Source organism: Choristoneura fumiferana, chromosome 7, assembly GCF_025370935.1.
Source record: "Choristoneura fumiferana chromosome 7, NRCan_CFum_1, whole genome shotgun sequence".
Lineage (NCBI taxonomy): Eukaryota > Metazoa > Arthropoda > Insecta > Lepidoptera > Tortricidae > Choristoneura > Choristoneura fumiferana.
Genome location: NC_133478.1, coordinates 18991797 through 19019124, shown reverse-complemented (window position 1 = coordinate 19019124; position 27328 = coordinate 18991797). Strand labels below are relative to the sequence as shown.

The window sequence follows — 27328 nt, the reverse complement described above, 5'->3', positions numbered from 1 at the left end:
TGTCTTACCCTTTATAACTTTTGTAACAACTTGTTAGATGTTTTAAACACTCCCACATTGGTATAAAAATGTTATATAATACCATATAAGAATTGCATTTGCAATTTATTGTATAACATTTTAAAAGTTATAATATACATGATAACAATGTATAACATTTTTTTTTTTTACAATTTGTTATACAATGTTATAAAACAAATGTTTTATAACTTTATAGAACACTTATCTTAGGTACTTTACAGCCAATGTAGGAGCACCATAAATACTAAATTTGAATTCGAAATCGCAGACTTACCCATAATCTGTAAGTAAGTACATTGTAGTATAGTATAGTAGAGAGAAGTGGGTGCCTCCGGGCGAGTACCTACTGAACACAGGCGGTATTAATTTGCAGCGGATCGCATAATTACCGGCGTTAATTAGAAATTAACTGTTTGGAGCACAGGGCTGCCGACGGGCTTAGAATAGAGCTACAAAAGCGGTTTGTTTGCGGGAATAGATTCAATTGATATGGTAACTTGGGTATGGCAAACTGGCCTATTAGGTTTGTGTAGTACCTACATTATTAAGTAGGTACATGTAGTACATGTAGGTAGGTATTAAAAGGAATAAGTTCCAATTCCCATCTTCTTTCTGCTATTGGCCAGCGGACCTTATTATGTACTTACCTACTGTCAGAAATTAATGACGTCAAGCAAGAACAAAGAAATACGATATTATAAGAATAGCGCTATACATTGCAACATTCACTATGAAAAAATAATATAGGTACTTTTTTTTAACCTCTACTATGAACGCGTACTTACTTACTAACAGTTACTTACATCGTATTTTAAAAATAATCTATTATAAAATCGAGAAAAACTCGTTGAACTTCACCGGCAACCCTACCGGCGCGCGCGCGAATTTGAAAACCAATTTAATTTAGTTGCGTTTTGTTCCGGTAATTGGTTGTTTTCTATGCTTTGTTGCTACCCGCAGGCGCCAGCCCGTGCCGCAATGAGAACAAACTGATAGGCTACAGTGCTTAAATATTCTAGAAACCGGTTATGTAATAAATAAATACGCAGAGACAGAAATGTTCGTGGCACTTTTGAGCTGTCGTAGTGACTTCTCATTTATCGACTATCAGTATCGATATAAATAAAGTCAATAAATACCTATGCCAATAGAAAACCAATATACCTAATAAAAGTTTGTCATAAACTTTTATTAGGTAGTAGTTTTACATGAGATTTCTTCAAGAAACCATAGTTTTGGACATCGCTTGGACTTCTGTTAGTCTTGTTATTAGATCGAAAGAATTTGCGTAGGTATTTGTTTTCTCAAAAGTGTCCGTTATTGTTGTTATTGCTGACTCATTCGGTGAAGTGCATTGTTGACGAATCCTAAAAAAAAAATTGTGCGTTGAATTCTCCAGCGATGTTGCATAAAATTCCATCGCTGTCTAATTAACAACAGGTATAGGCAATAATGTTAGTACCATCTATTAGTATACTATACTATATCATTATATGCAAGCGAGCACTCCGAACAGCCCTACAAAACATGTCATATGAAGATACAGAGAAGTTATTGACTGTTGTGAAATAACGTTTATCATAGATTTATGTATATTGCTTGGTATATTAGTCATATCACTAATGGTGTAATTTAAATTCTGCATTGTGAATAATTAAGATTAACTTTTTGATCTGTTTTGCCTGAAACACAGGGAATCCTAGTTCAAGCACACGTTTATATGTCCTAGTATATCCTATTGTATACATTAAAAAATATTACCGTGTACAATGTTATATGAATATATTTGAATTTATCTACACCCATATAGTAATGAATTCAATATTTTTAAAACCATAGATAACCAGCATTAATCATCATTATCTTTTAAAACACGGCAGTAACATATTACGATTACTATATGAAATCGATATCGTAATGAACATTACAGCACCGGAGCAGTGGCGAGGCTTCTGCTTCACCAGGCGCAGGAGGTCGTGGGCAGACATAGTTCTGGTTGCAATGCAGGGCATTCTCATTGGTTCTTGAACGCATGATAGAGGATTTAATATATGGATATAGATAAAGTAATGTATGCAACTGTATGTAATCAGGCCTTATTACGTAACAGTTGCATAAACTCCTATTTCTCTCCCGCAGGTGTGGTTCCAGAATCGGCGCGCGAAGTGGCGCAAGACGGAGAAGTGTTGGGGCCGGTCGACGATAATGGCCGAGTACGGGCTCTACGGGGCCATGGTGCGGCACTCCCTGCCCCTCCCCGACACCATCCTCAAGTCCGCCAAGGAGAACGACCAGGTCGCGCCCTGGCTACTCGGTGAGTTCGGTGAGGCCATTTTGCTTATATAAGGGTGTAGGGGCGAATACAGCTGTGAAAAAAAAGTGGGTTAAGTACTTTGCGGATCCATATCGGTAGAGAGCGGATTTGAAGTAGCGATTACAAGTTTAATATGGATATGAATTGTGCGATTGGTTAGATAGATAGATAGATTTATTTATTAGGTATAATGTTGTTTATTGGTCTTACAGTTATCTTATTACTTATACTTACTTACCGCAATGCAATCTTATATAAAATTAAATTCAAAAAATGTTATTCTCGTAACAAAGTATATGTAAAGAAAAATATTTTATTCTAATTAATGGTGTTTTATACAGCTCACACCATTATCATATTTAGTACGCACCTTTTTGTACAGTTGATTTGAAAAATACTAGTCTTATCCATATTAAACTTGTAATCGCTACTTCAAATCCGCTCTTTACATATCAGTCGCGGGTGAGCAAAGTAATTTTTTGTGGTTCATTTGGAATAACGTGGCTGATAGGTGAAAAGAGTACACTGTTTCCAATCTAAGCGGTTTGTTAGTGATAGGCATATTTCTCTTAAGTTTAATTTTATATTATGGTCTTCCTTGTACTTGTTGAGATACGCAATGGCGGATACATAAAGTCTATGCATTGGTATTCATCGACGGAATCTCGGTCACCTAACTCTGGCTCTAGGGATCATATAGACAAATAGACAACAATACAACCGTCTGAACCGTCCTTAATTTTTTTAAATCTACTAAGTTTATTTAGCTTAGTTAGCTTATTTATAGCTAAAGTATAAAACTACTTAATGCCTGATTCTTTTATATAAAGACGGATACAAAAGTTTATGCATTATTTTTTTTTAATATCTCAATGCTGACTATTTATCTATGAAGAACCTACCACCAGCTTGGTTTAGTATAGACGGGACGATAATAATTTATAACATCAGAAACATTTGGCATTGACGAGACAGCCTCTAAATGCATTAGAATCTTTGAACGGATCACAGAACTGCGCCGTGTTGCCGAACGCCCGGGCACTCGCGGCTGCATCCACCGTCTCTTTCTATCATCATTCTGTACCGTGTGAAAGAAAGACGTGGTGAAAACGATTGTGATATCTAGTGCGTTTAACAAAAAGGCTTTTGATCTATTAGTAAGATATTGTCAGAAACAGTTTGACGTGAGGTGCACAGTGGCTGTCTTGGCAATTGGGCCAATCAACTTTTTTACCGACACTAATCTGTCCGCGACATTTTTCAAACAATTGCAGATTTTTGTAAGTAAACATGTTTTTTCTATAAAGATAGATGGTGTAAATGATTGCCATCCTACGTAAGTTCAACCTATTAAACTGTGAAATATCTTGTTGGAAGTACGATTAATTGGTAACGCCAGATACAATTTTGGTAACGCAGGAGACGCCCAAAGTGTCGGTAAAATAGTTGATTGGCCCAATTTTATCGAAAAGATCCTCGCGAGCAGCGGCGCATCACCAATATTATAGATATAACGCAGGTAAGTTTGATGTTGTGACCAAATTAACTTATTTACTCGCCATGCGTGAAACGTTTAGTTTTTGTTAGTTTGTAGCGACTACACTGTGACCACGAAATTAAATCTATTTCTAAATAAAATAATCATCTCTGCATAATAGAATAACCTGTCTTTCACTAACCGCATCTAAATCAGTCCATGCGTTTGAGAGCTACGATGCCACAGACAGATAAACATATTACACTTTTAAGTCGGTGTTGCCATGCGAGTAAATTTATTTTTTGTTTTAAGTTAGTTTTTAGATAAGGCATTATGCTGAATGAGTACCTATTTAGCGTCATGTACGTCTTGTCTTTGTTCTATTGTTGTGTTAATTGTGATGTTTTTAAGGCGTTAAATAAATGTATTTTCTTTCTTTCTAATATTACCGTCAAACTCGTAACTCCCCTCCTTTTGCGACGGGGGTTAAAAAACGCTCACCGTGTCTTCGAAATGATTACTCAGTTGCACATCACAACAACTAAGGCACAGATGAATCGTGAATGCACTCACTCTTGAATAAGATCTTCGCAATAGAAGGTACTAGTAAGAACTTACCCGACTTAGAAAATCATGGTGGAACCGTTGTAGCTTTATAAATCACTAGCCTGTTGCCCGCGACTCCGCCCGTTTAGAATTCGTTGAATTTTCCGGAAAAAAAACTATCCTATATCCTTTTCCGGGACTCAAACTATCTGTATACCGAATTTCAACTCAGTCGGTTCAATGGTTTAGACGTGATGAAGTAACACACAAAGAAACAGACGAACTTTCGCATTTATAATATTAGCGGAATGTCTTACAATGCTTGATCAGATCAAATCAATTATTAACCCTAAAATCCTTCCCGCTCTGACCGTGATGATTTTGTTCAAGAATCGAGCGGAGTGACAGGTGGGGGGGAGCCGTAGCGGCGGCGCGCCCCCCACTCCCCACCACCCCCCACCGGTGAGTCTCAACTGACTGTCGCTCTCTATCTGACAGCTGACTGACTGACACATGTCATGCGACTTATATAATCATTCTTGAATTTCATGCTCGATCTAATTGGCCACTAATTGGAATGTCCTAGTAATTATTTAATTTTGTATTTTAACATTTTTAACCCCCGACGCAAAAAGAGGGGTGTTATTCGAGTAAGTTTAACCGGTATGTGTGTCTGTCTGTGTGTCAACTGTGGCACCGTAGTCCTTAAACGGGTGGACCGATTTGAATGCGGTTTTTTATTTGTATAATTAGGTTTTCTAGCGATGGTTCTTAAACAAGTTTTATCAAAATCGGATGAGCCGTTTTTGAGGTATTGAACTTTAAAGTGTTAAAGTCGAGGGTTTTCCAAGTTTTTATTGGTTAGGTTAAGTTGTTAAGCGATAATTATGTAAAAGGTGAACGTGGTATTACCGTGCGGTATACCTATGGCCATTCTAACACATGATCGTGGGTTCCACTTGATACTAGAATGCGTTCATCAACATTATCATCATCTCAGCCGTAAGTAGGACGTCCACTGTTGGACGTAGGCCTCCCCCATAGACCTCCAGTTGGTTCAGTTGGCGGCGGCTTGCATCCACCGTGAACCCGCGGCTTTAACCAAGTCATCCGTCCATCTCGTTGGTGGACGTCCTACGCTGCGCTTGCGCGGTCTCCACTCGAGAACTTTTCGGCCCCAACGGCCATCTGTTCTCCGTAGAAGGCGTTAGGTTAGGTTTATTTTTAAAATTTCCTGAAAAGTCGGTGGTTTCAGTACAATAACAATTAGGACAACCAACAACAGAACTAACATTAGGTACCGACATTATGACAATCATTCGGCAAGACGATATATTACGTAGACTCCAAGGCTATTCCATAGGGGTTTTGTTTTTCCTTTTGCGGTCCGGAACCCTAAAACAACGATTTGCCTTCATCTCTTGGGTGTTTAATATGTATTTAAGTATGTATCTATATCTATATAATTATATTTATCCGTTGCTTAGTAGCCAGAACACAAGCTTTGCTAAGCTTACTTTGGGACTAGGTCAATTGGTGTGAATTGTCCCGTATTTTTTATTTTTTTATCTCTTATCCATTCTTGCTCAGCTTGGTCCTTCGAACAGAATCGAAACAAAAAGAAATTCAAACAAAAAATGGTACCTAAAGCAAACTGGGCACTACAATCTCGTCCGAAAAACAATACCGACGTGTAAATCACAAACTCAGACAAAGGAAGCATAATTTTTAATCTCAACAAGGCTTGCTCATTTTTCACAAAGTTTTAAAAAACACGAAAAATACCCTAAACCATCACCTTAAGGTTCACATTGCAACATTGTTCATATACAGTTGTTTTAATGCGAAATGAACCTTCGACCTAGGTGTCACAGTTGGAAGTCCCGTAAGGCTTATGAGGAGCTCGTGGGCGTCCTCTGTCGCCTTAGAACAATTACGCGTAATCACGTTGCTTCACAATTAGGAATTACGCAAGTTACGAGGAGAGTTACGCGAAAACGTCAATGTTTAAAAAGCTACTCGTATACGGGCGGAGTTCAAAAAGTTAATTTAAAGTTATATCATACTAGCTGTCGCCCGCGACTTCGTCTGTAAAGAGTTCGTTTATCGCTATACATATCTCCTAATATTTAAAATCCTTGTGTCACAAACAAAATAAACAAACAACAGTACAGTACAGTTGTTGTAAACAAACTCCTCCGAAACGGCTTGTCCGATTTTTATGGTTTAATGTGTGTATATTTATAAAACTATTTCTCATAGTTCTACGCGGAAGGAGTCTGGGGAATAGCTAGCAGTCTATAATGTATAGTTTCGAATAAAAGAAACATACATTATAAGTACTATTATTTGCGTTTGTATAATGTATATTCATAAAATGCAATTAATAATAAATAGCATGTATTTGATTGAGATTGCTAACTACGAAAAACTAAATGGGTTTCGTTAATAGTTACTCAGTATTTAAGATAACGCTATTTTAAATGGAAAAAAACTGTCCTGACTACTAAATAAACCTAAAACTAGTTTATTTGCGGCTTATATCAGGTGTCATATAGAGAAAAGGTTCCTTGAACCGTTTGGAACACTTCGTAGCTCGTAGCGGCGCTACGAAAGCGCTACGCCGATACCGCCAGTAAAATCCCTACTATCCATACTAATATTATAAATGCGAAAGTAACTCTGTCTGTGTCTGTCTGTTACGCTTTCACGTCAAAACCGCTGAACCGATTTTGATGAAATTTGGTATAGAGATAGTTTAACCCCAAAGGATCAACATAGGATACTTTTTATTCTGGTAGAGGGCGCCACCGCGCGATAACCTAGGTCCGCGCAGACAAAGTCGCGGGCATAAGCTAGTAATACAATATATCCTTTTTTTAAACATCACAAAAACAGCATAGGCCGGCAATAGACAATCTTGTCGCTAAAAAGCGTTCTCATACAGATACCCATTAAGATAGGTACAGCATAAACAGGCTAAAATTGGTGGTGGAAGCAATCAAACAGAAAAAACTTCAAATATTATAGGATAAAGCATGAAAAAGCTGTGTATCAAAAAAAAAGGAAAATATACCGACGAAAATTAAGAGGTTTTTGCCAATTACTTTATGAACGTGGGACAATTTGATTGATTTAAAGTACAGAAATAAAACTAGGTTCATAATAATTTCAAAAGATAATGTCCCGAATAAAATTGAACCTAAAAACAACACAAATTACAAACACAACTAGATAGGTATATATATCGATGGCAAAAGCAAAAAATAATGAAAAAGCACAAACTAATCATATTGCAAAGCATCAAAACTCCATCGCGACGAGTGCTCCCCCCGCGGGCGGGTGGCGGCGGGGGGAATCCAAAATGGCGGCGCATTGTCTAACTCTTGATTAAGGCAGATTTAACAACTACATACTAATTATGTACTTAGCGCCAGCGCGCTATGTAGACATTATTTCAATACCTGAGAAGTGCGACTTTAATGAGAATTTAAGTTCGCGCTTAAAGGTTTTTGGTTTTCAACTTAATTTTAGCTTGAACTTTGTGGAAGTTATACCTACTCAAGTAGGTTTTTCAGGTTAAGTTACAATGTTGGTTCATTTATAATGACGTTAGGTATAATTAATTTATTTCGTTATACATGCTGATTAACACCCTTACTCACTTAGACATAATACCTAACATTGACATTATTTTTATTTTATTTTAGATTATAAAACTTTATATTTTGCATGCTATTTTAGTTAGCTAAGTGTGTGAACATTTTTTATTGCTTTAAATTTAAGATCATTATAACCAACACTTATTGCAAATAAATGAATTATGAATTAAATAAATTGCTAACGAGTGTAATTTATTTTTAATTAGGATTTTTTTTAATCGAAACTCTAAAGATACTTATGGTGAGTTTTGCTGTTTTTTATAGGTAATTTGTAAACTGTCATCATTACATTTTTACGATATTTATTTATAACGTAGGTTAGATACGATAAACAAAATAAAAAAATACTGACATATTTATAAGTAGCTATATGTATTTAAGTTTATTAAAAACATGATTTGAATTATTAAATATTTGACTAGCATTTGTTTTAAGTTTAACGTTTTTAAAGCTTGTATTGTAATATGTAACGATACTTTTTCTATGGTAACGATTATACCTACTAAATTAACCTGTAGTTACCTACGTATGCTTCAATCTTTACACCGACCCTTAAAGCATCAGGCACTAAACTAGAATGTATTATAAAAGCGTAATTACTTTTAGGTATTTTATAATTCAATTAATTTACCTAAATCTGAAACAATATTAAATTAAATCGAATTCAGTGAAATAATAAACTTAATGTAGCTATTTCATAATTAATTAATAACCCGTACCTATTCGTGCCGCTATCTCATTATAATAACGGTTATAATTGAACCAAAAACAAATCGACTTAAGAAACAAACGATAAAACTCTTTATCCAATCGATGTATGCCAACAAATTTATTTCCCAACAAAAACAGACAATCAATACCATCAACTACTCGTACTTATAATTACGTCATCCATTACAAGCCAGCACTAGCGCCGTGCCGCGGCTTCTCCCGGACAGAATCTAATGCAGTGCCGAATCATCAGCCGATTACCCACTTGCTTTGTGCATCCCTTTCATTTCACAAATGACACTAGCACAGACAAACCAACAAGTAACCAGACACAAAGAAACAGTACAATTCTCTACTCTAACCCATCGCCATAAACGCTAAAAGATTTCAAATCAACAGCATTCATAACGTGGCTTTCGATAATGGAAAGGTAATTCTTTTGCAGCATCGAAGAGCCCTTTTTAGTGCTTGCTTTGATTTTACATCTTGACGTACTAAATTGTTAATAATTACACGGCCTAAGAGTCTGGGCTAGAAGTTACTCCATTAGCAGGCTAAAGGAGGCTTGATGCTAACTCAATGCCTTTCAAAAACTTGAGCGAAATGATAATTGCTGGTTGAAGTTACTGGCCACCTATATCGATGGAAAACAAAGCGAAGATAACAAAAAAACAGCTAGATATGTTTAATTTTGTTATGTGAATCTAAATAAATATAAACGAATCGCCGAAATGTTGTACGCGCATAAATTTCAGACGACTCGGGAAAAATCGGAAAACTATTTTTTGTTGTGTTTGAGTTCTTCAAGATTTTGAATTGTGATTAACAAAATGTATCAGTCAGTACATTATGTCGATGTTCAAAGCGTATCTTCAAACTCGTGATGTCTTTTGAATAAATATTACCGGTCTATCTATATATTGCAGCCCTTTATAGCGCGCGTCTTCGGCATAGACCTCCTCTCTACTTTTCCAGTCTTGCCTATCCACGCCACTTGCATCCAGTTTACGCCAGCTTGTTGCCGGATATCGTCTGTAAATATTACCACTATTCCTTCTATATAAACATAACTTCACTCAGATTTTTTCGGATTCTATATTGTAAAAGAAAAACATATTTTATTTATTTCAAAAATCAAATGTGCATTGCAAATGGTCTGTTTATTGTTTAAAGCTAAGACACTTGAAGCTCCAACAGCGCACTACAATAAATTCCATGAACTAATTGATAACAACTACAAGCATTTGGCCACCGCTAGAGTCGAGTCGGGACGTAAATCAAGACGATTTATATCCAGAAGTGTTCCCGGATACCCGGGTCCATGCTAATGGACAAAGTTCCCATGCTAACGCCCAAATCAGGCCATTATTGGACGTGATCCTCGCATGCGTTACGTTAATGACCAGTTAAGTCCCGGACCTGAGGGATTGGGGTTACGTTGTTAATTGCGAGCTTTGGTTAAAAGTGGTACGGAATTTGGTACGTTTGTATTATGCTTGAGTCGATCAAGTGTCTCGGTAGGTGTAGATACGTAAGAGAAAAGCTGTTCAGTAAACTAATTAAAATCAAAGACGAATTTATTATACAACAGAAAACATATATTAGTATTATGAGAGATAATCCCTGTATAAATACACTCCGCAGCAAATATTGTTTTTAAACTAAGTTGTTTCCAATTCCTATCGTCTCCCATCTCTTCACACTCTTCACCTATCATCATGTACGAGAACTCCCGTCTAGAAACATCGTGTTCTCGACTGAAAAACCAACAAAATTTAAAATTCTCATCAGAGCGCCAGCCCCTGGGCGACATCTCCATATTACGGCCTTTAATAACTCAGCGGGTAGTATTTTTACGGGATTTTTAGTGGCGTGCCGTCGCCGGCTGCATGCCTAATCAGGGCGTTATTTACTGCACGCATGCTGTATATACAATATATTATATGCCCTGGCAGATTGTTCGCAGCCCAAGATAACGGGATTGCGTCGTGTGGTAATATTTCATCTAGCTTACCGAGTATCTTTTGTAGGTACCCCGCTCTCCGGGCGGTGGGCTTGCAGAATATTTAGAGACTAAAAGATGCGTAGTTAGTTTTTTAACCCCCGATCTAAAAAGAAGGGTGTTGAAAGTTTGACCTCTGCGCTAGTATCTTTTCGTGGCATCATAACTCCTAAACGGATTTAAAAATATTCGTCGTAATAGTTCTTAGCCAAATTTCATTAAAATCGGTTTGTCGTTTTTGAGATATTGAACTTTGAAGTACCTAACAATGTCGGGTTTTTTTTTTCTAAGTTGGTTTAGGTTGTTAATTTAACAGAAAATTTAACGGTAGGTAGTGTAGAAGGTAGTAAAAGAACCTGACTATGAAGCTTAAGGACCCAGCTAAATACGACCCATTTAATATGTTTTTTTGTTACTGTTAAACTTAAATTTTTAATCTAATAAATGATATGACATCCGTAATTGGACAGTAACCTAATGACTCTTCTAACTCAATACCACTGAGTTCGAATGCGGATCGTCTGACCTCTATAACCCCTATCGATTTACCAGTTACCTCACATTGCTTGGCATGACTTCGCTGTTTAAAGTCGAAGTTCATTTGCGAACTATCTACTAGATAATGTAGAGATATAGAGGGCACATTAAAACTATAGATCTGCCGTTTAGGATACATTCGTTTCTTTAGAAGTATTTTTTATTTAGAGTATTTATTTATACAGCTCACACTGTTAATTATGTAGCATGTCTTGTATTTAACATGCTCGTGCTCAATAAATGAAGATGACACCCTGTTGACACCTCTAATTGCCAATCGCCAATTAAAAATAGCTACTACTACGCCATACCCAGCACTCAGACGTCTACATCTCTCTATTTCTCCTGTGGTGCTACAACCTCAACAATATTTCACAATTTTGCTTTATCCCTGGCCTCCTTTCTCCACGATGCTCTTTTGCCTATGTGCCTGAGATCTTCCTCTACACAGTCCTTCCACCGCTTCCTGGATATTCCCCTGGACCTTTTTTGTTGCCAGGTCCACGTGAAAATTGTCCTAACAGCCCTGTCGTCCCCATCCTTTCCAAGTGTCCTGCCCACGTGTGGTGTGCCTTTGTACCTTCCAGTATCTGACGATGTTTTCTTTTCGGATCGGTGCTTCCAGCTCGAGATTCATTGTTGTACAACATGTGCCATCCGCTTCTTGAACTGTATCAAAAATCCTTCTTGGGACTTACCTTTCAAATAATTCCACTTTGAGTTCATTCTTTTGCCTCACGACGACGTCTACCTCATTGTACTTAAATATCCAAGTTATCCGCTTTAAAATTTGCGAACTATTTTTCGACTTCTCCACTTCTTGGCATCTGATCAATTTAAGCTATTTAACATCCGCTGAAATGCCCCGGGTTATTTTTAAGAGACTTAAGGCTTCTCTTCTACAAGTCGTTACACGTTTGTCAGAGTGGCTATGGTCGTCAGATGAATAAAGGTCCCTTAGTCGCCTTTTACGACACCCGCGGGAAGAGATGGTCCACCCTATTTTGAAACCGAACACGCTACGAGCTCTCTTCTACGTGCCATTAAATAAGGCGATTGTCTTGTAGCACGCAAGACTTGTCAAGTAAATTATGACATAGCCGGCATAACGCATGTACTTATTACATACTTACTTACAGTCCCGTTTGCTTCCAAGTCACGGATGGCTATAACTTGCGGCGGACTGCATCGCATCTTGGGCATTTGTAGAATTGTGGATTAGTCGTGTATGAGTTAGAGATGTCCATTATTGCGTATATTGATCGTTGACCTTAGGGCATGCGTGTTGCGTGAAACATTTGTCGATAATTTAGTTTCTAATCTAGTTTAATAATTTAGCCGACAAAAGTCTTAAAGGGGTATGATTTGAAAGGAAACCCTGTGTATATACGTTCGCTCAAAAAATTCTAAAAATATATAAAAGAAACTTGTATTAAATAAACCTGAGAGTCCATTGAAATCCGCTGCCATCTTCGGGACGGTTCCGCCAAGTACCTACCATAAGTAGGCAGGTAGAATTCTTAGTCCGATGCTCAGAAGATCCGATGATCGGAGTAAACTATAGAGTCCAGAGCATGCCGGTATAGTAACTTCTTTGTCAGTTTTCAACCAACTCAAAAAAAAGAATAAAATTGCTCATTCCATCCTTATATTGTTAACTGTCCGTTTCGGCTTGGGCAAAAATATATTATAAATATAAATATATTATTTTATATTTTATTTCATATTTTGTATTTCAACTACTTTTATGTGTGTGTTGAATAAACTTTATTCATTTAATTTTCAAAAATGCTTCCGCATGGCCGGCTGTCCGTCTGTCTGTCCTTCAACCGATTCTCGTGCTATCTTGTAAGCAGCAGGTCTCGTAATTATAGGGATTTTTTCATCAGCTCAATTTTTAATCCCCGACGCAAAGAGGGTTGTGATACGTTTTACGCCAATGTCTGTCTATTTATTTATAACAGTTTACATTTTTAACCCCCGACGCAAAAGAGGCCTGTCTGTCTGTGGCACCGAAGCTCTTAAAGGGGTGGACCGATATGAATGCAGTTTTTTTTATCTGGGTCTTTAGCTATGGTTCTTAAACATGTTTCATCAAAATCGGTTTCGCTGTTTTTGAGATATTGAACTTCGAAGTGATAAAGTCTGGGGGCTTTTCCAACTTTTTGTTGGTAAGGTTATATGTATAGGCTTACAGTAGATACAACACCAAAGCGCCTACAATGCTAAGTATAACAAATCTTAGTCTACCTGCGGCGTTGTAGCTCTGAAACGGATAAACAAATTTTGATTCGGTTTTTTTACGGGAAAGCGAGTTTCCTTGGGTGTTGTTTCTAGCTGTTTCATAAAAATCTCTTTGGGTGTTTTTGAGATATTGAACTTGAAGTGTTGAACTTTTCTAATTTGGTTAAGAGGTAATGGTCATGGTCCATGCCAGTGACGTCTCTTGACGACGTGTTTGCCATATAAAATAATGCTACCTAGGTATTATGTTAGTTAATAATTGAATTAATAATATTGTAAATCTGTTTTAAAAATATATTTATAAATTGTATTGCCTAAATTGAATAAAGATATTTGCTTAGGTTATTAATTTTTTATCAAAATAACGAAGCATAGGGGTTGATATTGTAAAAAATAGACTCGCAAATGTCTATCTTACAGAGTCTTTAGTATTATTGTGTAAGAGAGTCATTCATTATTCGAGGGTTTCAGAGTCTCATTTTCCTAGTCATATTTTTGTTAAGAACAGATCTCTCTGGCTTTTTATGAATTTTATGACATTTTCGACTATTTTTTAGACATCCTGGACTTGTCCTAGATAACCTGGAAACTGCAACAAAATCTACTATGTCAACAAAAATGTGCCCACAAAAATCAAACGGAATAAACGCCCGTAACGCCCTGACTTACTCGTATTTAAGTTTCAACGTCGTTAATCAAAAAGGTTTCTTCGCCCCGATCATCATTCATATTCTCCGCTAGACTAGCACAGCTTGTAAACAGATTATTGCATCGCGTCATGCAGCTTGCAGTTTACGACGTTGCATAATGAGCATGCGACGCCGCATCCATGATGCGATCGCCCGACAATGTGGCTTGATTTGGACGCAACGAACTACGGAGCTTGCGGAGTTTTTCTTTCAAAGATCCACTTATGACTTTTTAAAGACTAATTATAAACGGCTGGCGCAGCAACAGCAACAGCAGAGCAACTCAAACGGCGCAAATATGCAGTTCTTGGGGAAGGCTACATTTTTGCGCCGTTTGGTGTTGAGACTCTGGGGTCGTGGGGACCTGGCGCGCGCGATATCGCCAAGGAGATATCCACGCGCCTAATAGATGCTACGGGTGACCAGCGGGCTGGCAGCTATTTTGGGCAAAGGATCAGCCTCGCGATCCAACGTGGCAATGCTGCCAGCCTTCTGGGCACAATGAGCAGCGACGGTGATCTGGGGGGTTTTTTTTATTAAGAAAATTATAAACTACGTTAGGTATTAATAATAACAAATGTTACATTCCTAGTTTCTTATACTTAGACTTTCTTATTAGAGTCTCATTAAGTCATGAAGTACAAACGGACTGGACTCTAATTGCAACGTAACTGCAGTGGAAAATGTATAATCAGTTACGTTGCCGTGGCCGGTTTCAGTATAGCTAAGGACCCATCTCTTCCCTTAGGTATCGTAAAAGGTGACAGGGACCTGACACGTAAGTTAGGGTGGAGCGTCTATGTATGGAGAAAAAAAAGTTGTTTAATTAGTTTCGAATACCTCTAAAAACTTGCATGGACTAGTTTCTTACATAAAATATTTTATAATTATTTTTTAGCCCACTATACCACTATACCTTACCTCGAAGATTTTGATTATTTTATGAAAACTTCTTAATTATTTTATTTATTTATTTTATTTATTTTTTATTCGATTGGATGGCAAACGAGCAAGTGGGTCTCCTGATGGTAAGAGATCACCACCGCCCATAAATATCTGCAACACCAGGGGTATTGCAGACACGTTGCCAACCTAGAGGCCTAAGATGGGATACCTCACGTGCCAGTAATTTCACCGGCTGTCTTATACTCTACACGCCGAAACACAACAGTGCAAGCACTGCTGCTTCACGGCAGGATTAGCGAGCAAGATGGTGGTAGCAATCCGGGCGGACCTTGCACAAGGTCCTACCACCTGCAAAAAAAAAATTCGCATAAAAATAAATAAATATGTTTTAAATGTGCTGAAAAGTGACGGGACATCAACTTCAATCAAAAATTGTATCAATACATACATACCTAAAAGAAAATTGATGGTATGGTAGTTTTGGCAGTCTATTTAATTTCAACTTTTGGTACATTTAGTGCATTACAGAGGCTAAAATATATATCGAATAAGATGACAACATAATTTTAGGTGAAAATACAACATTTTACGGAATTTAACTTAACAGATTTTGAAATCTTTAAATGACAGTAGAGGGCTCAAAGTAGTTTAGTTTTTTTTCATAAACCTTTGAACAAATCGCAACTTTTTTTGCACTAAGTATTCAGCATTAATAATCCAAAAAGGCAATTCGCTCCACCCTAATATGAGTGGACAGCAGCACTCTATAGCCAACTATAAACTACGGACTCCAGCTCTGCGGTGTAGGAGGCAACGGAAAACCATCACACTATTTTCCCAAGAAATTCATCATGAAGGTCCACTACTACTTCTCAATTTACAACCACGATGACTCTGTCGAGAGTGTAGCGACTTAGAAGTAGTTATGTTGAAGTCAGAATGCAGTCCGTAACGACCCTTATTAGCTGAGGTTAGAACGTAACAACTCTGCTGTTCCCTGAACAACCACATCATCAGTATCTTGCCGTTTGTTTAAAATGAATGCTAACATTGAGTTACGAGCACCTCCGGCCCGCGGGACCCGCAAATTGTATTATGTTCAAATTTAATTTAGCTCCCGGAGTTGTCGGCTAAATCCGGTTACTTAACTTTTTATTGCTGGTTACGACGTTGGAGCGAGAAATATGCATCCCTAAGAACGTTTTAATGTTATTTAGGGCAGGAAATATGAATAAGAATTTTAGATTTGCATATTTCAAGGCCACCTTGTTGGAAAAAATAGAACTAGATCAGTACCGTTGTATTCGTTGTATTGTAAGGATATGGGTGAGGAGATTAAAAAGATGACTCATTCAAGAGGTGTATTATCAAAAAATGAATTTTTATAATGTTGTTTCCGAATCAAATAGATAGGAAAACTAACATTAATTTAGAGCGAATTTGCGATTAGAGCCATATCCGAATGTACAGTCCAACAAACTGATTCATCTACCAGGGTAATCTTTGCGTTAGGTACTAATGTTATGTTGACTTCCCATACCTTTGTCAAGAAAATCATTGTGAAATTATTTATTAAAAGTTTCCACCCTGGTAATACATGCATCATTTTTAGGGTTCCGGAGCCAAAATGGCAAAAACGGAACCCTTATAGTTTCGCCATGTCTGTCTGTCTGTCCGTCCGCGGCTTTGCTCAGGGACTATCAATGCTTTTCATTAAAATCGACCCCCCTCTAAAATATAAACCGGTGGGTGAAATTTTTTTTATACGAAATCCTTAGAAAAATATTACTTATTTTTTCTTAATGGCTACGGAACCCTATTTTGGGCGTGTCCGACACGCTCTTCGCCGGTTTTTTCAACTATATAGTCGAGTTCATAAACTTAGAGCAAAAATTTGATCAAAAATATCTGAACACGACTCTATTGTCAACGGCGTAGAAGCGTGTTCACATATTTTGATAAAATTTTTGCTCACAAGTTTATGAAGTCGACTGTACTAGAGTCAGAGGATTAACATTAATTTGTTCTGTACAAACTGACTGTTTGATCCGTTTGTTCTTGAACAACCGTCTATTACGGGTATAAGGAACACATGCTCGGGTCATTTTGGCCAGTACCTATGACAAAATTATGTACGTAATCCGTAGCACCAAATTAAGTTAGAATCGAGACGTAAGGCCAAAATCCAAAATTTAGCATTTAGGTTTAGTACTTAAAAACAGTAGGATTAGTAGGATTGTTTGTTTTTTTAATATACCTTGTATTTTACAGCGTTCGGAAGCCTGCCTACATATAAAGCTTATTATTTCCAGGTATGCACCGCAAGAGCTTGGAGGCGGCACACCACCTGAAAGAGTCGGGGTCGGAACGCGAGGGGTCGGAGGCGGAGGGCGACCGCGCCGCCTCCGCCTCGCCGCGCGACCCCCGCGACCCCCGCGACCCCCACGACCTCCACGACAACCACGACACTCAGGTACCAGCAACCCACAATCCGCTATCCTTAATCCACGCTATACGCTATTTACTGACTCTGTAACTACAGCCCAAGTTCCATAATTCTGAGAGGAGGCCTCAGCAGTGGGACATTTATAGGCGAAAGTTATGTGATAAAGCGTCATCAGCGTCAGTACAACACGAACCTATGAAAAAAGATATTTTCTCAGAAACAACATAATTATTTAATTATTAGGCAATAATTATAATAAATCCATTTACTACGGGTAACTTGTATATCATCCGCTTATATACAGCCTGCTCACACTTCTTACCCATCAAAATTGTAAATGAAGAAACTGGCAAACCATAATCAGTTGATTTTATGTCGTATCCTAATGCCTCCTCTTTGTACAGATGTGGTGAAAATTATGCCTTAGAGGAACCTATCTGTTCTTTCTTATGCAGCCTTTTTACCATGCTACAAATTAACCAGCAATTTGTTCACCAGGCCCAGAGTTCTCCAGCTAGCAGCACCACGGCGTCGTCGTCAGCCAAGGGCCGCGCGTCGCCGGAACCCGCCAACTACGAGGATCCGGAGGCCTTCCGCAACAACAGCATCGCCTGCCTGCGCGCCAAAGCACAGGAGCACCAGGCGCGCATACTGTCCAACAACATACTGTTGCAGGTGGGTGGAAGCAACGATAGTGTGACCTGTCACACAACAACAGCAGTGCCTGCCAGTGTGCCAAGGCCCAGAATACCAGGGCATACTGTCCAAGAGCATATCATTACAGTTGTGTGGATGCCATCAGTAACATGTGTAACACGCTGGAACGGCATGGTTCTGCAACGATATTCTACATTTCGCGGGTAGATGTTCTACTGTTTCGAAATATATGCCCATACGAGGATATTGCCCAAAGACGGTGTTCAGAAAGAACAAGCAACTAGAACAATAACTTGCCACCTGTATCCACTGGTTGCCCGTCATGTCGTCTAACAAATGGGGGGCTGCCACACCGCTCTTCTCGAGTAGCTTTCTCCCTCAACAGTACCTATAGTCTTCCTCTTCAATCAATTGTCTCTATTACTGAAGTCAGTTTTTATCCAGGCTAGTCTGTACCTACAGACGTTCCACGATCTTGTTGCCGGTGCATTTCCTGATATTGAACGGGACCTGTGACTTTCTTTAATTGGCTACATGTGGTTCCAGGTGCGAGGGCTGACGCGGCCCGGCGCGGGGACGCCGCTGGCTCCCGGCGCCGACGACGACGGCCCCATCGACATCGACGTCGGCACCGAGCCGCCCCCGCTCGACCCGCACTCGCAGCCGCCCCCCCTCTACTGACACACACATCTGCAACCCGCGAGGCCCGCGATTGGTCAATAAACACGCGCGCTCATTGGCTAAAGATTGACCAAGACTTTCCATTGTGGAGCGATGCAAAAGACCGTTAAGTTCAAACGCGTACTTAAGTGTAATTATGTAAATTATTTAACTAAATCCCTATTTTTCGTGCAATACATTTAGTTAAGTATTTATGTGTGTAGCTTGTGTTATTATAGGCGTATTGTATAAAGTCCCTGGCACTTAGATAATGTGTACTTAGTGTTAAGTATTGAGTAATCGAGCCCCATCATAGATCAATATACAAGAAGCAAGACTCTAAAGCGGTTCTAAAATTATAAAAGTGTTAGCATTAAGTATGTTCAATGTTGAATGGTTGTCATTAATTTTATGGAGGATGAAACTAAAAAAATCTGATAGACGACGTCTGAGTGCAATTTCCTTTGGCACTATTGTAGCGTTTAATTATTAATTAGCAAAAGGAAAAGGCATTAAATGCCCTGATATTTGGTCCTAATCTGACAATGAAACCATAAAGTACCTCAAAAGTTCACAGCCCACAAAATTATCGAATTTGCAACGAAATTAATTGTTTTACAGCTTGCCGTATCTTGCCTTAGCTTAACACATAGTTTATAAATAATATACCTAATTACGTGTAAATTAATATACATGCGGCGACGTGACTTTTTTGTAGAATCGAACGCTACATCGAAACATTCCAAGGCTTCAACTAAATAGTTACATTGAGATTGAGTTTATTTAATCTTGTGTTACTTAAAGTGTACAATATATACTGAACGGCAAAAAATCTGGCTCTGAAATGTGTGCAGTAAAAGGTAATTTTGTATGTAGAGTGGGCCAAGTTTATATGCCGCTGAGTATATTTTAAATGGCTCGTACTTATTCTTCACTGTTAGCTCTAGCCCATCCCTATTTCTGGCCATTAAAGCTTAGCAAAAGTACGAATTTCAAACAATTCTAGCTTTGAAATTAATGTCGGTGAGCGCAGATACTTTTTTTTATGAGTAAATAGCAATTGTGGCACTTTTAAACTCGATTGGTTGTTGCAAAGAACCTATTGCAATTTGAACTAAATCCATACAAAGAGATATAAAGAAGCATTTGTTATTAAAAGGCTAAGAGAGAGCTTAAATCAGACAAATGATTGTTGAATGGGCATCTAATGTGCATGCGTGCTCCAATTAAGACTATTATCTTCGCTTACCGTTAGTTAGAAATAATGGACGCAAGCCTATTTTAGTAAAAAACAGACAAAACAAAACCTTGATTCATTTAAAAATGTTTTGGTCTTGGACATGTTCTCTGTTTGCTTTAAACGCTCTGAAGATTGCATTCCGATGTTGGTGACCGCCGGCGACCGCGACATACGACCGCGACGGGTCGCGCGACCCACTACTTAATATGGGTTAATATGAATGAAAGAAACACATTACGTGGTCGTGGCGCAGTCTCCTTCTTAACTTTTATTTTAACGAGGCTAAAACCGGCATATTCTAGCACTGAAGCACTGACAGATAAAAACGACCGCGTTGAAGCTACGCGGTATGCAATGAGCCACACGACCGCTACCGACGAACGCTCGAGCGCTCGTGATCGCATCACCATCTCTTTCTAACCTCATCCCATACCGTGTGACAGAAAGAAATAATGTATGTGATTCCGAGTGTGTTAGCATTCACATTTAACTGTCGTGTTGTATCGTGATGCAACAGAACGGTATCGGGTGCATACATTTTATGGGTTCATGCAGTGTGTTGTGACGGCTTGTGTTGTGTCGCATATCAAAGCTAGTGAGAGAGAGAGAGAGAGAGAGAGAGACAGAGCATCACAACACAACATGACGGATAAATGTGAATACGGCTTAACTCCGTTAGATCTCTGGTTGGTGTTTGTCAAGATCGGAATGATACCTTAAGATGGGACCTCATTATCTCTTTGCGATTTTCCGTACTTAAAAAAGAAATAAGTCATTGTGTTCAGTTAGAAACTCGCTTGGTACACTAACGAGTATTGTCTAGAGACGACGTACTATCAAACCAAATAAATTTTGGCCTACTGTGAAACCTATTTATAGAAAAAGTCAGTGACGTCATATTGCTTGAGAAAAGAATTCAGCAGGGCTACTACAAAATTCGAAAATAAGTTCGTGTCGTTCGGTCCCTCTGACACTTATACTTTTTAATACGAGAGCGAGAGGAACGGTAGGTAGGTACTATACGAACTTCGATTTTCGAATTTCGGAGTAGGCCCTCGGAACCGTACTGTAAAGCCCGGTTCAGACTTGCAAGAAAAATCGTGCGACTGGCATACATTGCGAGGCCATAAGACTTCGGTTTAGACGCTAATTCTGAGGTCAATTCAGTCCATCATGCCGGTCAGAGTGACGACAGAATTACTGTGTAATTCCTCAGACTGACGGACTGATGGCTCAGACTGAAGTTAAATTCAAATGAAATTAAAGAAAACCAGAATGTATAGACTGAACTGACGCCAGAGTGAGCGTATAACCGAAGTTTAAAGCCAACGAGTTTGAAGTGGCCAATCGAGCGCGCAATGTAATGCAACTTGTACGATTTTTCTTGCAAATCTAAACTTGCCTTAAGAACGTTCTACGGGGTCCAGCCAAATGATTCGATAGTGCTTGGACAGTACTCACTCACGTATGTTATAGAGTTGTAATATATTATATTTAATATAAGTAACAAATTACACGCACTAAGTATCATCGTAATATTAAGACAATTCCGATGAATAAAAACTGTGTAAATCTGAGTTCTGTTGTATTATTTTAGTCTTTCAATTTTGTTACTAGTAGCGCCATCTCTTGGGAGGCTACGAGAAGTTAAGTTCTCTCATGTTTTTTTATAATGATAGGAATTATAGATGGCAGCACAACGACCTAGCGATAACGTGCGGACATCAGAACAGCTTATAGACATGGCTTAAGAGCGAGATAGGTCTACAATTTTTAAGAAGGGTTTTGTCTCCCTTCTTAAAAACAGAACAACCACGCGCTCGTTCTACGCCTTTGGAGTTCTCCCGCAGTGAAAAACGGAGGTGAAAAGGCTCTGCAGTTCCTGTAAATGGGGAGCTCCTCCAGCCTTCAGCTGCTCAGTAATTCCATCTTCACCAGGGGCTTTTCTATTCTTAAGTTGTCTCAGAGCCAACAAGATTGTTTACTGACTGTACTTTTTGTTAACTGTATACCTGCAAAATGTATAGTCATCCAACTTACATGTGTATACCAAATTTTCTGGTTAAAGATATTTATTTAATCAAAAGAAATGTTACATTACACTTAATGAGTAGTTTATAAAAAGTAAGTAAGTAGTGTACAATAGCAGTGATTATTCGTGAGCGCTCACACTCAGGTACGTACCATCAGCCAAATATGTGGTCTACCACCCTAAAGCTGATAATCGTTTGCATTTCATAAAACAATAATGCCAATAGATGTGTCTGTCAACTTGAAAGTTCGACTTTAGCGACATATTCATTTGATATGAACTTGTTTAAAAATTGGTAGACCACTTATTTGGCTGATGGTACATGTATAATATACAGCAAGTTATAATTTTTTTTTAATCAATACAACCACTGAAACTTTGTCAAAATTAACTTACAAGATTTGACTATTTTTTATTTCAACTCCAAATTTGTTACATTTACCGGTATCCCGTGAAACCATATCGAAAATACAAACTGAGACATGGATGCACAGAAAAACCAGAAAAAGAGACCAGCGAACAAATTTGGAGTTGAAATAAAAAATACAAAAAGACTCCAAAAAACCAATCATAAATTTGATTGCTTAGTAGCGACATCTCTTGTCTGGGTGAGCGGTTGGTTCCGAAAGAGTGTGACGTCTCTCGATGAGAGCGGAACATAGATGTCGCTAGTGCTGCTGCATAAGTAGCGTAGTAGAAATAAGCAACCTGAGATATGTATGCATAGGAAAAATTCGTGTCTAGATTCCTGTCCAGCGGTGGTGTAGGGGTTATAGCACGCAGCACGGATTGCTGAGGACCTGGGTTCGATTCCCAGCGCTGGTCTCTTTTTCTGGTTTTTCTGTGCATCCATGTCTCAGTTTGTATTTCGATATGGTTTCACGGGATACCCGTAAAAGTAACAAATTTGGAGTTGAAATTAAAAATACAAAAAGACTCCAAAAAACCAATCATAATTTGATTGCTTAGTAGCGACATCTCTTGTCTGGGTGAGCGGTTGGTTCCGAAAGAGTGTGACGTCTCTCGATGAGAGCGGAACATAGATGTCGCTTGTGCTGCTGCATAAGTAGCGTAGTAGAAATAAGCAACCTGAGATATGTATGCATAGGAAAAATTCGTGTCTAGATTCCTGTCCAGTGGTGGTGTAGGGGTTATACCACGCAGCACGGATTGCTGAGGACCTGGGCTCGATTCCCAGCGCTGGTCTCTTTTTCTGGTTTTTCTGCGCATCCATGTCTCAGTTTGTATTTTCTATATGGTTTCACGGGATACCCGTAAAAGTAACAAATTTGGAGTTGAAATAAAAAATACAAAAAGACTCCAAAAAACCAATCATAATTTGATTGCTTAGTAGCGACATCTCTTGTCTGGATGAGCGTTTGGTTCCGAAAGAGTGTGACGTCTCTCGATGAGAGCGGAACATGGATGTCGCTAGTGCTGCTGCATAAGTAGCGTGGTAGAAATAAGCAACCTGAGATATGTATGCATAGGAAAAAATCGTGTCTAGATTCCTGTCCAGCGGTGGTGTAGGGGTTATAGCACGCAGCACGGATTGCTGAGGACCTGGGTTCGATTCCCAGCGCTGGTCTCTTTTTCTGGTTTTTCTGTGCATCCATGTCTCAGTTTGTATTTTCGATATGTTATCATTAGGTGTTTGAGATACTTATATAGGTATAAAGAATCGCCATCCAGCCATTTCTGGCATGCAAATTGTTCTTAATTAAAAATTATATTAATTACTTTGGCGTTTATTATTTCCAAAATGTATGCAACGGCATACTTCTCCGCTACAATCACGCACATATTTTAGAAAAAAGAAAAGAAAGAAAGAAAGAAAATACATTTATTTAACGCCATAAAACAAACATAGAACAAATACAAGATAGATAGCTAGATAGATAGATATAATCTTTCTTTTAAGACATACATGACGCTAAATAGGTCCCCACTCAGCATAATGCCACGGCAAGCCGTGGCGCTGATTTTCAGTGAGGACCTTACCTGAAAGCTAACTAGGCCTTTAGGCTTTTAGGCCAGTCGGCCGTCACCGCTATCAGTCTCTCATGCTCCTCGGCACTCTTCACCCGGAAGAAGATCCGACCGACGGACTGTATGCAGATAAACCACACACCTGGAATGCAGAAATTCAATCATCATCAACCGGAAGTCCGGAAGACGTCCACTACTGAACAATGNCGTACTGGTTGTCTTAGTAAATTATTTGAGGATGAATTTCTTTATATTTTTTAACCCTCGACGCAAAAAGAGGGGTGTTATAATTAGACCGCTATGTGTGTCCGGCTGTCAGTGTGTGCACCGAGCTCTTAAGCGGGTAGACGATTTGAATACGGTTTTTTTTATTTGAAAAGCACGTTTTCCAATCCGAAGGCAGTTTTTAAGATATTTGAACTTTGAAGTGAGAAAGTCGGGGGTTTTTCCAACTTTCTGTTGGTTAGGTCAGTTATCTCGGGAAATTTCATAGTTTCTCGGGCAACAGCTACTTTATATATATTGTAAGGGTTATTGTCATCATCATCATCAGCCGGAACACGTCCACTGCTGAACGAAGGCCTCGCCCTTAGAACGCCACAATGGACGACAACTCGCCATTGCCATCCACCAGTTGCCGCTCTCCGCGTCGCTTATTTTAGGCTGCATTTCCCTAGGATGTGCCGAGAATGTGTTTTCGTGAACCAATAGGAACGCTTTATTTACCTCGCTTCGCACCGCTCAGCTGTTTCCACCAGTGCTGTGCGAGGATAGATAAATGAAGTGTTTCTATTGGTTCATGATAACCTGACCAACAAAAAGTTGGAAAACCCCCGACTTTGTCACTCTTAAAAACGGCTGAACCGATTTTGATGTAACATGTCTAAGAACCATCGCTAGCAAACCTGCTTTCAAATAAAAAAACCGCATTCAAATTGGTCAACCCGTTTAAGAGCTACGGTGCCACAGACAGACAGACACACATAGCGGTCAAACTTATAACACCCCTTTTTTGCGTCAGGGGTTAAAAATAGTTTCATACAACACTAACTATTTAGCCAAAATGACAAATGTCTTGACCTTCGGGAACCCAATAACCTACGAGTATAATCTTGGCAATAGTCCAAAAAACTATTACAGAAAGCCAAAGGTCTTACCACAAAAATCCAAAAAAATAAACGATGGATATTATTGATGAAAGACTCCTTCTTAGAAAAACTCGTCTCTTTTTTAAACGCCTCGGAATTAGTCTGGTCGTTTAACCATTAAGGGGCTGTTTCACCATCCATTGATTAGTGTTAACTGACGGTTGAATGTGATGCCGTCTCCGTCTATTCGAACAAAACAAATAGAGATGGCGTCACATTTAACCGTCAGTTCACCCCAGATTCTTAGTCTTGTGTCACACGACTAAAACTTGCTAAAACTGACGACTATATTGTATTTCAATCCAATTCATGAAAAGTGCAAACAAAGACGCCATATACCCGGCCACAGACATTTTAGTTTAGACATCAAAACCTAGAACATATTGCAAAATAATTAATCTTTTTCAGAAACTCAGCGCTGGGGTGTTTTTAACGGTTTACTAATGGTTCGGCGAAAATTATTTAGCAAATTATTAACTCCCAAACTATTTTTCCCATATTTTAATTTCGGCGAAATGTTATTTCCCACAACATTTCGCACTGATATCATTTACCAACTAATCATTTGATAAATTATTATTATGCAAATTATTATCTGGGATTTTTTTAAGATGTCATTTATGTTTTGCTCAAATGTATTGATTGGCATACCTTAACTTAGCAACATATTGAATGGCTTCCAACCTACTTTCCTAGTGGCAGTTATCCTGGCTGCTATAAAAAAAAACCTAACATCTAACATGAACCTAAACTATCCAAGTCGCTTCTGCTCCGAGCCGTCTCGCTCGCACAAATTTTGAAGTAAAACTTTGCAATATAAAAACTGGCCAAATGTTATTTGACAATTTGTTATTCGCCTAAGCCAATCATTTGCTACATAATTATTTGCCACATAAAAGTGTGATGAAGTAAAATTTTGCAATATAAAATTGTCGCGAAATAAGAAAAATGCGGAGTAAAGTTATACCAACGAATTTTTTGCCAACCAATTGTGAATAAATGTATTTTCTTTCTTTCTTTCTTTTCTTTAATTTATTAATTGAATAGATCGAAGTATTTTTGTTTATTTTATTATTTACAATACTTGATTTAATTCCAAAGACTGTTTATCCAATTAAAAAACAGTAACTATTTTTTTTAATTTTAAGGTAAGTAAATAAAAATCGCTAATCAAATCGAGCATAAAATATCGATTTTTACACCGTCAAATTTTCTACCATCTCATCGGTCAAACTTATAACACCCCTCTTTGCGTCGGGTCGGGGGTTAAAAAAGCGGCCAAGTGCGAGTCGGACTCGCCCATGAAGGGTTCCGTAGCAGCAAGTAACACAATATAAAAGTTTCCTTTACTTTACGATTTATGACGTATTAAAAATAACTACTTACTAGATCTCGTTGTTCAGTTCAAATCAATTTTCGGTGGAAGATGTATCTACATCATATATTTTTCTTAGTTTTATCATTCTCTTATTTTAGGAGTAACAGGGCACACATTTTACCACTTTGGAAGTGTCTCTCGCGCAAACAGTTTAAAAAAAAATAATATTAGAAACCTCAATATCATTTTTGAAGACCTATACATAGATACCCTACACGTATGGGTTTGATGAAAAAAATATTTTGAGTTTCAGTTCTAAGTATGGGGAACCCCCAAAATTTAAAGTTTTTTTTTTATCTATTTTTGTGTGAAAATCTTAATGCGGTTCATCTACTTACCAAGTTTCAACAGTACCTATAGTTCTTAGTTTTGGAAAAAAGTGGCTGTGACATACGGACGGACAGACATGACGAATCCATAAGGGTTCCATTTTTGCCATTTGGCTACGGAACCCTAAAACACATTCCTTGCAACACATTCTCGCACATCTCTGGTGGAAACACAGCCTATATTCCCAATTGTTCACCAGCTACTGGCACACCAAGACAAACTAAAGAAAATAATCCTTAAAATAACCACACACTTTGGACTCTGGATCGTATTGTCATATTTTTGATATTTTGCCAGCGTTTGAACAAAACCAGTTTTACCAAAATTAGTTTGGCTCAC

The 27328-nt window shown here is 38.4% G+C and overlaps 2 protein-coding genes across 5 annotated transcripts in view; both read left to right on the top strand.

Moving 5' to 3' along the window:
* LOC141429820 (visual system homeobox 2-like) overlaps positions 1 to 21689 on the top strand; it is a 145658-nt gene extending 123969 nt beyond the window's left edge. For 2 of the 4 annotated variants that reach the window (XM_074090377.1, XM_074090375.1), the window contains exons 6-9: positions 2161 to 2335; positions 17422 to 17582; positions 18054 to 18230; positions 18759 to 21689. In XM_074090377.1, coding sequence (XP_073946478.1) covers positions 2161 to 2335; positions 17422 to 17582; positions 18054 to 18230; positions 18759 to 18893 — 648 coding nt within the window. In that variant the 3' untranslated portion in view covers positions 18894 to 21689. Of the gene's footprint in view, positions 1 to 2160; positions 2345 to 17421; positions 17583 to 18053; positions 18231 to 18758 lie in introns of all 4 variants that reach the window. The other 2 variants (XM_074090376.1, XM_074090374.1) reach the window with 1 other exon arrangement.
* Positions 4766 to 27328, top strand: part of LOC141429830 (uncharacterized) — a 33273-nt gene continuing 10710 nt past the window's right edge. Inside the window, exon 1 of the mRNA XM_074090393.1 lies at positions 4766 to 4820. The gene's annotated coding sequence lies outside the window, so the exon portion shown is untranslated. The remainder of the gene's footprint in view (positions 4821 to 27328) is intronic.